The following is a 12000-nucleotide window of genomic DNA, read 5'->3' on the forward strand; positions in this document are numbered from 1 at the left end:
TATAGTCTGTATTGATAGTAGTGATTTAGTAAGGTAAATCTTGGGTTTGAGTTATTCTGCTATAAGAGCTTTACTGGATTCATGTTTTATAAAAGTAAATTCCATCATGATGTTGACAAACAGGAAATATTTGTGTATGGATGTGGGCAGGTATGGAAAACAAGGAAAATGTTTTCTGTCTTAACGCTAGTATTCTTCTTAATTATGCCGCTGAAATCCAAAGTGCAATAAAATGTTTTCATTTGTATTGGTGAGTAGTAATGTTTCTCCTCTTCTTTTCCTGTAGGGTTCTGGAGATCTAGAAGATCCGTGGTAGCCTTACAAATCTGCTAAAATGCTTTTGATTCTGAAAGGGGGAAAAAAACTTTTAAATCTGATTTCTTCAATACAAGGGAAAATTTCTGGTGGATTTCCAACATTTTGTGAAATGGGCAGAAAGATAATAGAATTTTCCATCATTTGTTCATTTTTTGTGTTCTCTGATATTGCCACTCTTAGCATTGCCTGTACTACAGTATTTTTACCAGCCTCAGGCATACTGATTACATCTGTAATGAACTTTGGCCCTAAAAAAGAAGGAAGGAAGGAATATTCTCTCAGCAGATCGGTGTGTGTACCTGAGGTGCACGGGATTGTAGGCCTACTCTGAAGATACACTGTGGCTAAATGAAACATGCAACACACAACCTTGAGAGAGAGTACAAGTAATTGTTTGAGACGTTTCTTATTTCACTTTACCAAGTTGGAAGGCTTTGCAGCTCTGTGGCTTGGAAGTAATTTCAATTGGGCAATATGCTATCAGATGTGTATTTTTTGGTTTTTTTGGGTTTTTTTTTAAATTTTCCAGTTTACCTGTATTACCAGACCGTTAGGTTTCCCTGCGGTGTCCAAATTGTGATACATTGCCTACTGCTTGCTTGAAGATAAGTGTATTATTTGGCAATAATATATGAAGATTCTAGGCATCTAAAACCAGTAAGAATTTTACGCATGTGTACAACACACCCTTCAACTCTTGCTAGAGAAAATCTTTTTGAAAAAAACAAACTGGTGAATTTATAGTTAGTAGTGACTTGCTTTGACATCTCTCACAGCTGCAGGTTTTTTTAAAAATGCTGAAAATTTGCCTTTATTATAATGTAAATTGTGATTATTTTTTTTGTTCTATATGTGGTTTTCTATAGTTTTTTGATTTTTTTTCAGCTTAAGATACAGACAGAAGTCTTGTGTAATATGGGTATAATTTTTAATTGTTTGCATTATTTTCAAAGTTCAAATTATCACTTTGAGATTACTATAAATACACTTAAAATTATCTATTTTAAATTAAGAAAATATTAGAGATATTTTCATGGGTTCAATGACCTTTCATTTTATAAGCAATGGGCATGGTACAGAGTGGCTGTCATGTAAGGTACTTGAAGATTCTTAGTTTAATTCTATTTTTGCAATAACCTTGACTTTTTTTCTGACTTCTTTGAGTTGTGCATGTAATGAGTCCAGTAAATGCTGAAAATGGGGAAGAGTAAAGTATTTATCTAAAATAAAAGCTATTGGGGAGGGGAAACAATGAATGTATCCATCTGTACATGATTTACATGCTGTGGATGCCTTGTAAACATTTTCCTATTTGTTTAAACTGTGTTTCAGCGAGGATGTAATTGCCCTTGTGTGTAGTTTTAAGCTAATGACAGTCATCAACTGGTTTTGTGTGAAATTAAATTCATGGTATTTTTCTGTAACTTTATCCCCATGGTGAGTCTGTAAAAACCACACGCTCTTTCATACTGATGCCGAAGGCCAGCTTTTCCAGTCATTTTGATTCACTGTGTATCTGATTTTTTTTTTTTTTTTTTTTGGTCTAGAGAGGATTATTGCCACAGTATATTTTATTTATTCATTAGATTTTAGCCTTGTAAGTTAAAGTGTTTTAAATGATGATGTTAACAGGTATTTGTCCCTTTACTGGTTTTTTTGGGGTTGTTAAAAGGTAGGGAATGAAGAATGCAAAATGGTTTATTGTTCAGACTGTCCGCTCTGGTCCAACCCTGTACTGATAGTACCTTCCCAGTATGATATTGTGATGTTTCATACAATACAGTGAACATAACCAACTTGTTATCTTCAATAAAGGATTGCTAAAACAGTGTGACATGCTTTCTATTTTCTTGGGAAAGACTTACTAAGAGGATGCAGGTGTTCCATATGAAAAGATAACCCAGTAAGATTTATGAGGTTGCCTGGTTGATGGATTTCTGGTTGTTCTGTTGCAGATGTGCCCCTTCATCCCAGAAAAGCACAAGTCTCAAAGTGGGCTTCTCTGTGGGAGGAAGGAAAGGGCTAACAACATTTAGTGCTTCTAGGGCAAATCTCCATCCCAAGTTTAGCTGGAGTCTTAGTCCAGCTATGGGAGAGTATTCATTTAAAGACTAAAAATTCAGATTCAATTAGACTTTTTGCTCCGCTCATTTCTTGAAGTTTCTTAAAGATCTGAGCTTAAACCTATGACATTTCACTGTTGAACAGTTTTGAATAGAAATTTCTCTGATGTTAATGCTCTCATGTTAGAACTTTTACAGATTTTTTTTTCCAACTTACTAATATAGTTTTTTAGTTGAAAAGGTGAATGGAATTTCCATTATATTGATACTGCAGGGTAATAACCTGTCTGGATAGTTAGTGTTACTCTAGAATGGACATCTTTACAAACAACCTGAAGATTTTTGAGTCTACACGTATCTAACTTCTTTGAACAGTCTTGTTGGATTTGCTTGTACAGCATAACCCCCTACATGCTTTCTTCATGAGCTACAATTTTAATGCCTTGTTCCACTGGTGAGACTTCTGGTATTCCATGGGCTCCAGTCCCATGAACACTTCTTTGTGTAGATTTTTTACATTAAGTGGATAATATCCCTCAAGTACAAGGGTTGATGCTTCCTTGTATTGAAGTACAGCATACACACAGGTTTTTCAAAGAGAAGGATAATGGCTTGCACAGCTACAACAAAAGTAAATCAAGACAGCTTTTTTTCCCCCCTAAATTATCACTACTTGCCATTCATGCATCCACTTGGTTATGAATCCTAGTCATGTTTTTAGTTTAATCTAAATACTGTGTAGATTACAGCAGCTTGGGAAAAACTTTGCTTGTTGACTTTGTATTCTTACTGTGAGAAATCTGAATGAATGATGAAATTTGTTCCTGTATTTGCCATAGTTTGTCAACATTTTAAAATTACATTGTCTTGATTTTATTGCCACCTGGTAACTAACACAAAGATAGTTATGTAAGATACTGAGAGTGGGAAGTACCTCTTCCACCTGGGGTCTTTCTGTTGTATCAAATTCGGCTTGATTTTATTTTTATGACCTCCTGTAACAGAGGCAAGGCAGTCCATGTCAGTTCTCAAATCTGAATAATAAAGATCTGTTTTAACTGCTCCTCATTAACATCTTAAATGGAATAAGGGTAATGAAGTAGATGCAAATATAGATGATGTCACTCTGACCTCAGAAGTCTCAGAGACTATGACAGTCTCCTCTTAATAGGCTGGATCTTCATGTGGTTATTTGAACCTGCATGCAAACCTTTGCAAGACCTGGCCAAAATATCCACATTTTTCATGGCCCTAAATGTGAATCTGATGGTGATTTTGCTATTTGGGTGGTTTAAAACAAAACAAACCAAAACACAAAAGTGACATCAAAAAAATCCAAACCCACAAAACCAAACAAACTGTTAAGTTGTTGATTCTTTTAGCACATGAGGCTGGCTATTAGTGGTTAAGTAGTTTCTTGGTATCATGTAAAGTGGAGTTCAGTCAGCCACTTCATCTCTGAACTTTTGTATCAGCCATAATTACTAGCTTAAATCTTAAATAGTAAAATTAGCCCCTGAAAACCTGTCATTTTTCTTTGGCACTTTGAGTGGAAATCAAAAACAATAGGAACTCCAAATTAGTTACAGCATTGTACCAAACTATAGTAGGCAACTTTTGTCTCTGGAAGATGAAGCTAAAAGCAATGCTGTATCATTAGATATAGGCCTATAATGGAAAAAAAAAAGGCCACAATGCTAAGCAGTTTTCAATTATCAGCTAATTTGCAGTTTGTTGGCTTGAGTATTGTCTGAAGGCTTGTTGCTTTTGGCTCTTTATAGTTCTTTTTTAGCTCTAAACTGGAAATTAAGTTGGAGGGAACTGCACTGTTGCAGGTAAGCAACTCCATGGGATACTCGCAGAGATTAAGGCCATTTGACAAAACCCAAGAAAGGACCCAAAGTCACTGAATTTATGCTGTCTAATCCAGGTAAGTATGCAATTTATGCAGCTGAGGCTCCACCTCTTATGTCTTTGTGACCTGTTTTCTCTGTGTGCCCACCTGAACTTGTCTCTGTTTGGGCTGTTGCTGTACAGACCTGTTGTTTCGTGCTGTTTCATGTTGGTACCTGGATGCTTCTCTGTTGATCAAAACACAAGCAACTTTTGCATTTTAGCATGCCTGTGCCTCCTCTTTGTGTTCAGCTCACTGTTGGTGCTCATCTGTCATTTCCATCATTCACTCTGTCCCTTCACCAGTGCTGCTGTGCTTTGCTCTTTGTATGTCTCTAAGGTCATGTGCTCCCAAAGACTTTACATTTCTGTCTTCAGAAATCTTAAAGTTCTCCTTTGCTGTGATGTCTGGATTTAAATGCTGACTGAGATTATTGAGATCTTTCTTCTGATTCTTGGCTTTCCTTATTTCCTGATTTGTCTATGTGCAGCTTGACTGGGAATTTTCAGAGAAAAATCCTTGCTGTGCTGATCAGTCCTTGCTGTGATTAATGGCTGAATCATCAACTAATGATTGCATCAGCACCTGCTTTTAAACATAACAAAGGTCTGGGGATGGGCTGATAGGAGGAAAAAGTGGGCATTTTCCATCAGTTGGGTAATCTTTCTCTGAAAGCAATTATCCTTCCCAGTAAAGGATGAAAAACACTGTAGTAGGAATAAATACACATACTAAAGATTTGTGGCAACTAATTCAAACAGTCTCATTGGATATAATTCTTCGTGTTGTGTCAAGTCTGCTTCAGAAGTAACTCTGACTCTGGTTTTCTGCTTTCTCAGACTTCTGGAATCTAAGGTGAGTTGTGGGAAGATTGAGTCTATGGTGGAGTATTGTTTAGTGTTGTAAGGACCCTGACTTGACCTTTAAAAAGCTGGAATGAGATTCATGAGATGCCTGAATGATGATGTTGGAAGTGTGATGGTGGTGTTGGAAGTTTCTCTGATCTTTAAACACAGAATTAGTGATTTTTCTGGCCTTTTTCAGGTGGCTTTTGGAATATGTTTGGTAGATACAGGATATTTTGGAACAAACATTTTACAGAGAGCTTACGTGCAAGGTTCTGTCAGAAAATGACCAAATGTGTTCTGCCTTTATCATTTTGGAAGAGCTGCAAAGCTTAAGTGAAAGAAATTGGGCAGAAATTCATAGAAGGAAAATTCTCTCTTGTGAGATAATACCCTAGTCTTGGAAGTTAGTGTCCAGGACTTACAAAGAGAACCTAAAAATATTTGTGTATGTTACATTCCTTGCAAGACTTACAATTTCTCAAAAAATCCCTGAATTGTCTTTTTAAAAAATGTGCAAAAAGAGAAACTGTGGTGAAAACGCACCATTCTATAGTGAAGTATTTTAGCTACTTCTTTGGGGAGTGAACATGTAGATTAGTGAATATCTTACATTTAGAAATTAGTTGGAAGGTTTGAAGTAAATGCATTTTAACTTTGAAGTAAAATGCATATTTAAATTGCATTAATGAAGATATATTTCCCATTATTTTTGTAAGGAAGCTTCTTAACACCATTCCCATCAAATTCATTCTGTGAATATTGTTTTTATTTTGTTTGGCAGGTTATCCAGATGCAAAATGGTGGATGCCTGCCTAATATTCAAATAATTTACATTATTTAACTTGTTATTAGGGGAAGCTGCATGATACGAGGGTTTTTTTTTTTTAAATCCTCTATCCAATGGTCAGCTTCATAAATGTTTTTAATTTTAATGGTATAGGAAGGATTTTGGCCTGGGTATGTAAAGCAGATATGTTTTCCTAGTGTAATTTAAATAATTATATTTCAACACTGGGAGCAGAAAATGTATTAAATGAAACCAAATTTTTTTTCCAGTTCCAATAAATCTGCATTTACTTTGGAAGGAGATAGTTTTTGGAAATACACTGCCAACACAAACAGTGTCAAGGTGTTTGGAAGTGTGGTGCTTTACAAGAACTTCTCAGTCTCTTAGTACTTTTTACGTTAAGCTGGCTGTGAAGTTTTAAAATGGTGAAATCTATTTTACATTCATCTCTTCATTCCTATTTGTCCTTACCTTAAAAATATGTTGGAAGCTCCATGCTGCTGCTTCAGAGATTACAGTTACTGCATTAAACTTCACATTCAGTAATTTAAAAAACCCAGAGATCCAAGCATGGGAGTAATTGATTGCAGCAACTTCTTTACATGCTGTTACCATATTTCAAGTGCTGTTTCTGTGAACTAAAAAAAAAAAAACAAACCCAAAATCCAGCAAAAACCCAACAAAGTTATAGCTTTGTGACTATAGATGTGACTTCTCATATGATCTTAGTAGCCCCTATGCTTTGAACTGCATTAAATAAAAAGACTTTGTATTAAATGAAGGGAAAGGAGAAAAATATGCACCAAATAGGTGTTGTGTTATCACGGACTTGAAGATGTTGTACAGCTGTCTTCCGGTTCAGCCTGCAGTATTCAAATATTTGAAAGATCTGTCTCTGAAATGCAAGCAGGGCACTCACTCAGAATAAAACCAGTTTGCACTGCTCTCCTGTACTTGGTAGAACAGACTCCCAAAGAGCATAGCAGAGCTAGCAGCATGAGAGCTGTGAGAGACTGCCATGATGTATGTGAAATGAAGAGCAGAAATGTACTTTGATTATTCTTGGAGGGGGGATTGGGTGTGTGTGATGCTGAATTGCTTCTCTGTTAGAGTGGAGAGAATGGAGTGGGCATTTAAATGCACTGAGTGCTTGCAGGATGTGGGGTTGTTTGTCTCTGGTTCACCAGCACAAACAAGCGAGGTGCCAGAGCTATTTTGTGCAGATAAGCAGTGTGAGATCTGGCACTGAAGAGCCCACACAGTTCCATGGACTCATGAAGTTCAAAATTGAAAGGTTGGTATTCACTGCAGGTGATGCTTTCTTCACCTTGCACCAAGCAGTGCTTTCACCCACATGGCTGGATCCTGAATGCCAGATGGTTCCAAAACCTTGTTTTAGGCAGTGTTTGTGAGGGTAGTACTTATTGCAACTACAGAAGTAAAGATTGTCTTCATTCAGTTGTTGCACATTCAGGTGAATATGAAATTAAGGTGAAGTTCTGCTACCTGTGTCCACACTGAGTGGTATATCTGGAAAATACTTCTTGTAGTTGCGGAATGTTTTCTCGATACAGAGGTCTAGTCTGTACTGGTCAGAGAGCCCTTCCCTGAGTACAGACCCTTGCATGTGCCAGCTGTTGCTGTGCAGCATGCTAGGTCCTGAATGGAAGAATAGGATTTTTGTTGGTTTGGGGCTTTTTTACAGAAAGTGTGCTTTCAGTCCTTTGGTTTCACTTCCAGTGCTCACTCTGTTTTTGACACCCATTACTGCTGCTGCACTGTGAATGGTCTGATGTGGAGTTCATGAACTGTTGGTCAGAAGCAGCCATTGGGGTGCAATTCAGTACTGCAGAGTGAAGCTTTCTGTACAGACTGGAGATGTTTGATATGAATTGAGCTCTTCCAGGAGAAAATTATTTCACAGGAGCACAACCTGAGAACATTTCATCATGGAATACCTGCCACTGATTTGATACCTGTGAAAAAGCAAATTGTTTGCAGGAGGGCCTATCATGATGCACTGAGAGAGACAAGGGAAAAGGAGTAAATTTATATGGAATACCAGATATATCTGTGATACTGTGTGTGTGATTCCTGCAGGTGGGGAAGCTGAGGCACTGTGAAAAGCTGTATAGTGTGGCAGTAGGTGTGCTCATGTAGTGACAGCTGTTGCCTGACAGCCCCTTCCAGTAAATCCTTCATTCTTCCACAAGAAGTGCTTTGTGCTTAGCAGACCAAAACCTGCTCCTCAGATTCCTGTTCAGTGGATTTAAATTGTTCTCAGAGATAAGCCCTGGCAAAGGCAGATGCAGCATGTGGGGTGCTGTCTTTTTGGTAACCCCAAGGATGGATGTAGTGATGATGTAGTGCGATGCCATTTTATTTTTTTGAGCTTCTCCTTGGCTTCCTGTTGGGCTGCCTAGCTGTGCTGTCTCTATTGCAGATCTTCCACTTCAGGACTGTTTCAGTAACACAAGGTCACTCTTGAGTTACAGCCATCCAAACTTCAACAGTCTGCCATGATTTAGTACCATGCTGAACCTCTCCAGCTCGTGCAAGGGGAAGAGCAAGGTCTGGGTCTCTTGCTGGGAAAGGTTTTGAGGAGTAGGTTGGAAAAGAAAATCCTTTGGAAGTTGTCATCCTCTAGGACAGAAATGGGGCAGAATGTCACAAAGAGAAGAGTGTAAATTGAAATGAATAGAGTTTATGTGAGTGAGCATCCTCCTGGAGAAGCAACAAACCTCAGGTTTGTTTTTCTGTGGTTGTATGTAGTGTTTGACCCTTTGGGAGGAAGCAGCCAGGAGTCAGTGCTGCGTGCTCTTTTTCTTGCAGCTATGATACCAGCAGGAATTAGTGGTTAATTGTTATCATTAAAAATAGTGGGAGAGGCCAGCCCTGCAGATCAGCCATGGGGGGCAGGGGCTGGGTGCCTCCTTCCCCTGAAACCTACCCCTGAAATATCCCCTGAGCCAAGCAGTAGCTAATTACAGCATTTATAATGACATGAACCTTTAATCACATTGTCCATAGTGGACTAAGAGCATTAAAAAAGTAACAAAACCCCCACCAAAGCCTGTCACAGGTGTCCTGTGCAATTACGTTTTGCCACCCCCAGGACTTGAGGCTGATGGCAGGAACTTCAGACATGCTCCTGGTAAAAGATACTGTGTCAGAAACTTGTTCCCCTAGACCTTCTCTCTCTTGACAGCTGCCCTCCAGGTCAAGGGGGGATTTTCTTAGTGCTGAGTGAAAGGTAGCTTTAAAGGTCAGATTATCCACCAGTCTCGTGGGAGCTGCTGAGGTAAAGCTGCTGCTGAGGTGTCTGCCTTTTTTACATACCTGTAAATTTGGCCCTGGTTCTGTAAATAATGAAGTTATATTTAAAGTGCATTATGTCAGAAGAGTTCCAGTGGCAACAAACCTTTTAATGAAAAAGCATAAAGCAAGAGAACTTTTTAACAATAAATATCTTCCTACACTTAGCACGTTAGGGTGCATAATCACCCCTCTGCATGGTTTTCGGCGTAATATGTGTGGTATTGAGGAACTGGCAAGCTACTTGGCATTTGTAGAGCATCAAACAGTAGATGACTAAGTCAGTCAGTGCATCTAAATAATTATATATAAGAAATACTTGTGAAAATTAACCCCTCCATCTTACAGAAATAACCATGGCAATCTGTGTGGAGATAGCAGCTATTACTGCCCACATACAGATTGGTTTTGTTTCCCTACCTAACCCTGAGGTAAACAGAGTAACTGGCACAGAATATGAAGTGTTTTCTTTACTACTTAATGCCTTTCAGTGGATTCTGCTAACACAGTTACGCTGGCTAGTTACTCCTGCTAAACTGTAAAATAGCTCAGGAGGGAACCATTTCAGAATTGCTTGAGAGCAAGCCAGATGCATAATGCCTGCATACATAAAATATGTTTTAAAAGGAAAAAGTTAAAGCTCAGTGGGAATTGTTGGTGATCTGCCTTTCTAAGATGAAGTTTATGTTATTCCTTTATCAAATAATTTTAAGGCAAGCAACTCCTCAGGATGAGGAGAGGAAAAAAAATAGGTCTGTAATAACAACAAAATACCTGTGTGGTTTTTAGTCTGTGAGGAAAATCATTCAGGAGACAATCCCAGATTCTTGTGTTCGTTCTCCTGGGTCTGTGGTAGCTGATCATCCCGGCTATTTTAAGCTCCTTGGCTGTATATTTTCTCCAAGCTTTCAAGAGGAATTTTTAGGATTTGAGGCCCGGGTGTCTAGCCTAAGTGTACCTGTGTTCCGCTGGCACCAGCTTGGCTTCAGCTCTTGTCGCGGAGACGCCGTGAGCCCGCTCAGCCCGGCACTACACACTGTGTGCTCACAGCTCTGCCACTTGGTCACTCCAGCGTGGCTCACGCTCTCTGTCACCCTCACAGTGATCTGATCGTGTCGCCGGGGCTCTGTGTGCCCTGCAGCCAGCAGCCATGGCGCACATGGATTCATCTGGATTCATCTATCCATGGCCTCCGCCTCCCGCCTGCCTGCTGCATTTATCTACCAGAGCACTATAATCCTCCTCTTTTCAGCCAGACGCTTGACAATTAAGACACGATCTGCCCTACTTAAGGTATAAATAAGCCTTTAATGTTACTTGGGGATTACATTAGGACATGAGGGGCTCTTTTGAAGGCAGGGCTTTGGCACAGCAGGATTCACAAAGCAGGCTGCTCCCGAAAGATGCTCGAATCGGGGAAGGGAATGGATTCCCAGCCACACATACAGAGAGCAGTGGCAGCTTCTGACTAGGGAGATGCTAAATTGGCCTTTAGCAGTTGTAAAAGTATGTGTGTCAAGGGTAAGCTGGCTGTGTCCTTAGATCAAATAAACTTGTCCATGCGGGCAATAATCATCAGAGAGTTTACTGGCATACTGATGGAGCTGAAATACTTGGAGCTAGTTTCCTCCTTTTTATTCCAGCAGGACTGGTGGGTGTAACACTCTCCACCTGACTGTCCTGAGTCTCCTTGGCTTATGAGACCCGTGCATCTGTGGCAGATGTCTGTTTGGCCATCATTTGCTCTTGCCTCTGACTTGCTTTGCTGTGCTTGGGTGACTGAGGGAGCTTCTGTGTATGCAGGAAGATACTTACGCTTTGAAACCTCTGAGTTTGGGGGGGGAAAAGCAAGCAGGGGAGTACCAGGTCTTGAGGCGTATTTCATGCAGTCAAAAAAAATTTCTGCATTTGCACATTTGCTACTTTCATTGCAAGTTAAGACCCTGAAATTAAACAATTGAAATGGAGTGAGGAGTCACTGGCATTGTGTTGAATACAAGTGCACACCCTGAGTGCACAGTGCCTCTCTGGAAACTTTTACAGGTTACTGATATGATGATGTTAGGACTGTAGAGTCATTAAATGGGAGTGAACCATTTAACATTATTATTTGTTAATAATTTCCCACTTCTGGATCTCCTGGCACTACTGAATTACAGGCACTGGCACTACAGCTGTTATCTCAGATGCTCCCACAGCTGCCTGACACTGCCAGGTACTGCTGCTAGGAAAAGGAAGGATTAAATCTGTCAGCATCAAATACCTGTTCTTAGCTCAGCTACTGCAGAAATAACACTTTTCTGAGTAATTTGAATATTGCATACTGGACTGTTTGCAGTCTGTAGGTTATAAACTTCTTTTGTGGCTTGAGGCAAACATAATAAACACTTTTGAGTCACAACCCAACCCTGTTTCCACTGCACTGTCCAAAAGTTTCCTTAGGACCCTGACCCTATGATCAGAGGTAGGAGTTTTACAGGTGATAAGGCAGCTCCTTGGCAAATCTGGACTGCTTTGTGTGTCCTTTGGTATGCTGGGCAGGGGGTACTGGTGGAAAGGGATATCTTGATGTTGACTTTAGGCACTTGGGGCTTAAGGCACACAGATGTCTACAGATGTGCATGTCTGTGCAGACTTTGGGCAGTGCTTTTTCCTGCCTAGAGTAGCAGAAAAGGAAGGAAAGAGGGTGAAGGGAAAGATTCTTATACTTATTTATCTTTTTCTCCTTTTTTGCTTTTTTAAAATTTTAAATAGTTTTTTTCTTTTAAAGGAGGG

General features: G+C 39.5%; 1 protein-coding gene across 1 annotated transcript in view; it reads left to right on the forward strand.

The window, feature by feature from the left end:
• The window catches only part of PPM1B (protein phosphatase, Mg2+/Mn2+ dependent 1B), a 61854-nt gene extending 59705 nt beyond the window's left edge, over positions 1–2149 (forward strand). The window contains exon 6 of the mRNA XM_059467632.1: positions 287–2149. Coding sequence (XP_059323615.1) covers positions 287–316 — 30 coding nt within the window. The 3' untranslated portion in view covers positions 317–2149. The remainder of the gene's footprint in view (positions 1–286) is intronic.
• Positions 2150–12000: the final 9851 nt, after the last annotated feature.

The sequence above is a fragment of the Ammospiza nelsoni genome, chromosome 3 (genome assembly GCF_027579445.1).
Source record: "Ammospiza nelsoni isolate bAmmNel1 chromosome 3, bAmmNel1.pri, whole genome shotgun sequence".
NCBI classification, from domain to species: Eukaryota; Metazoa; Chordata; class Aves; order Passeriformes; family Passerellidae; genus Ammospiza; species Ammospiza nelsoni.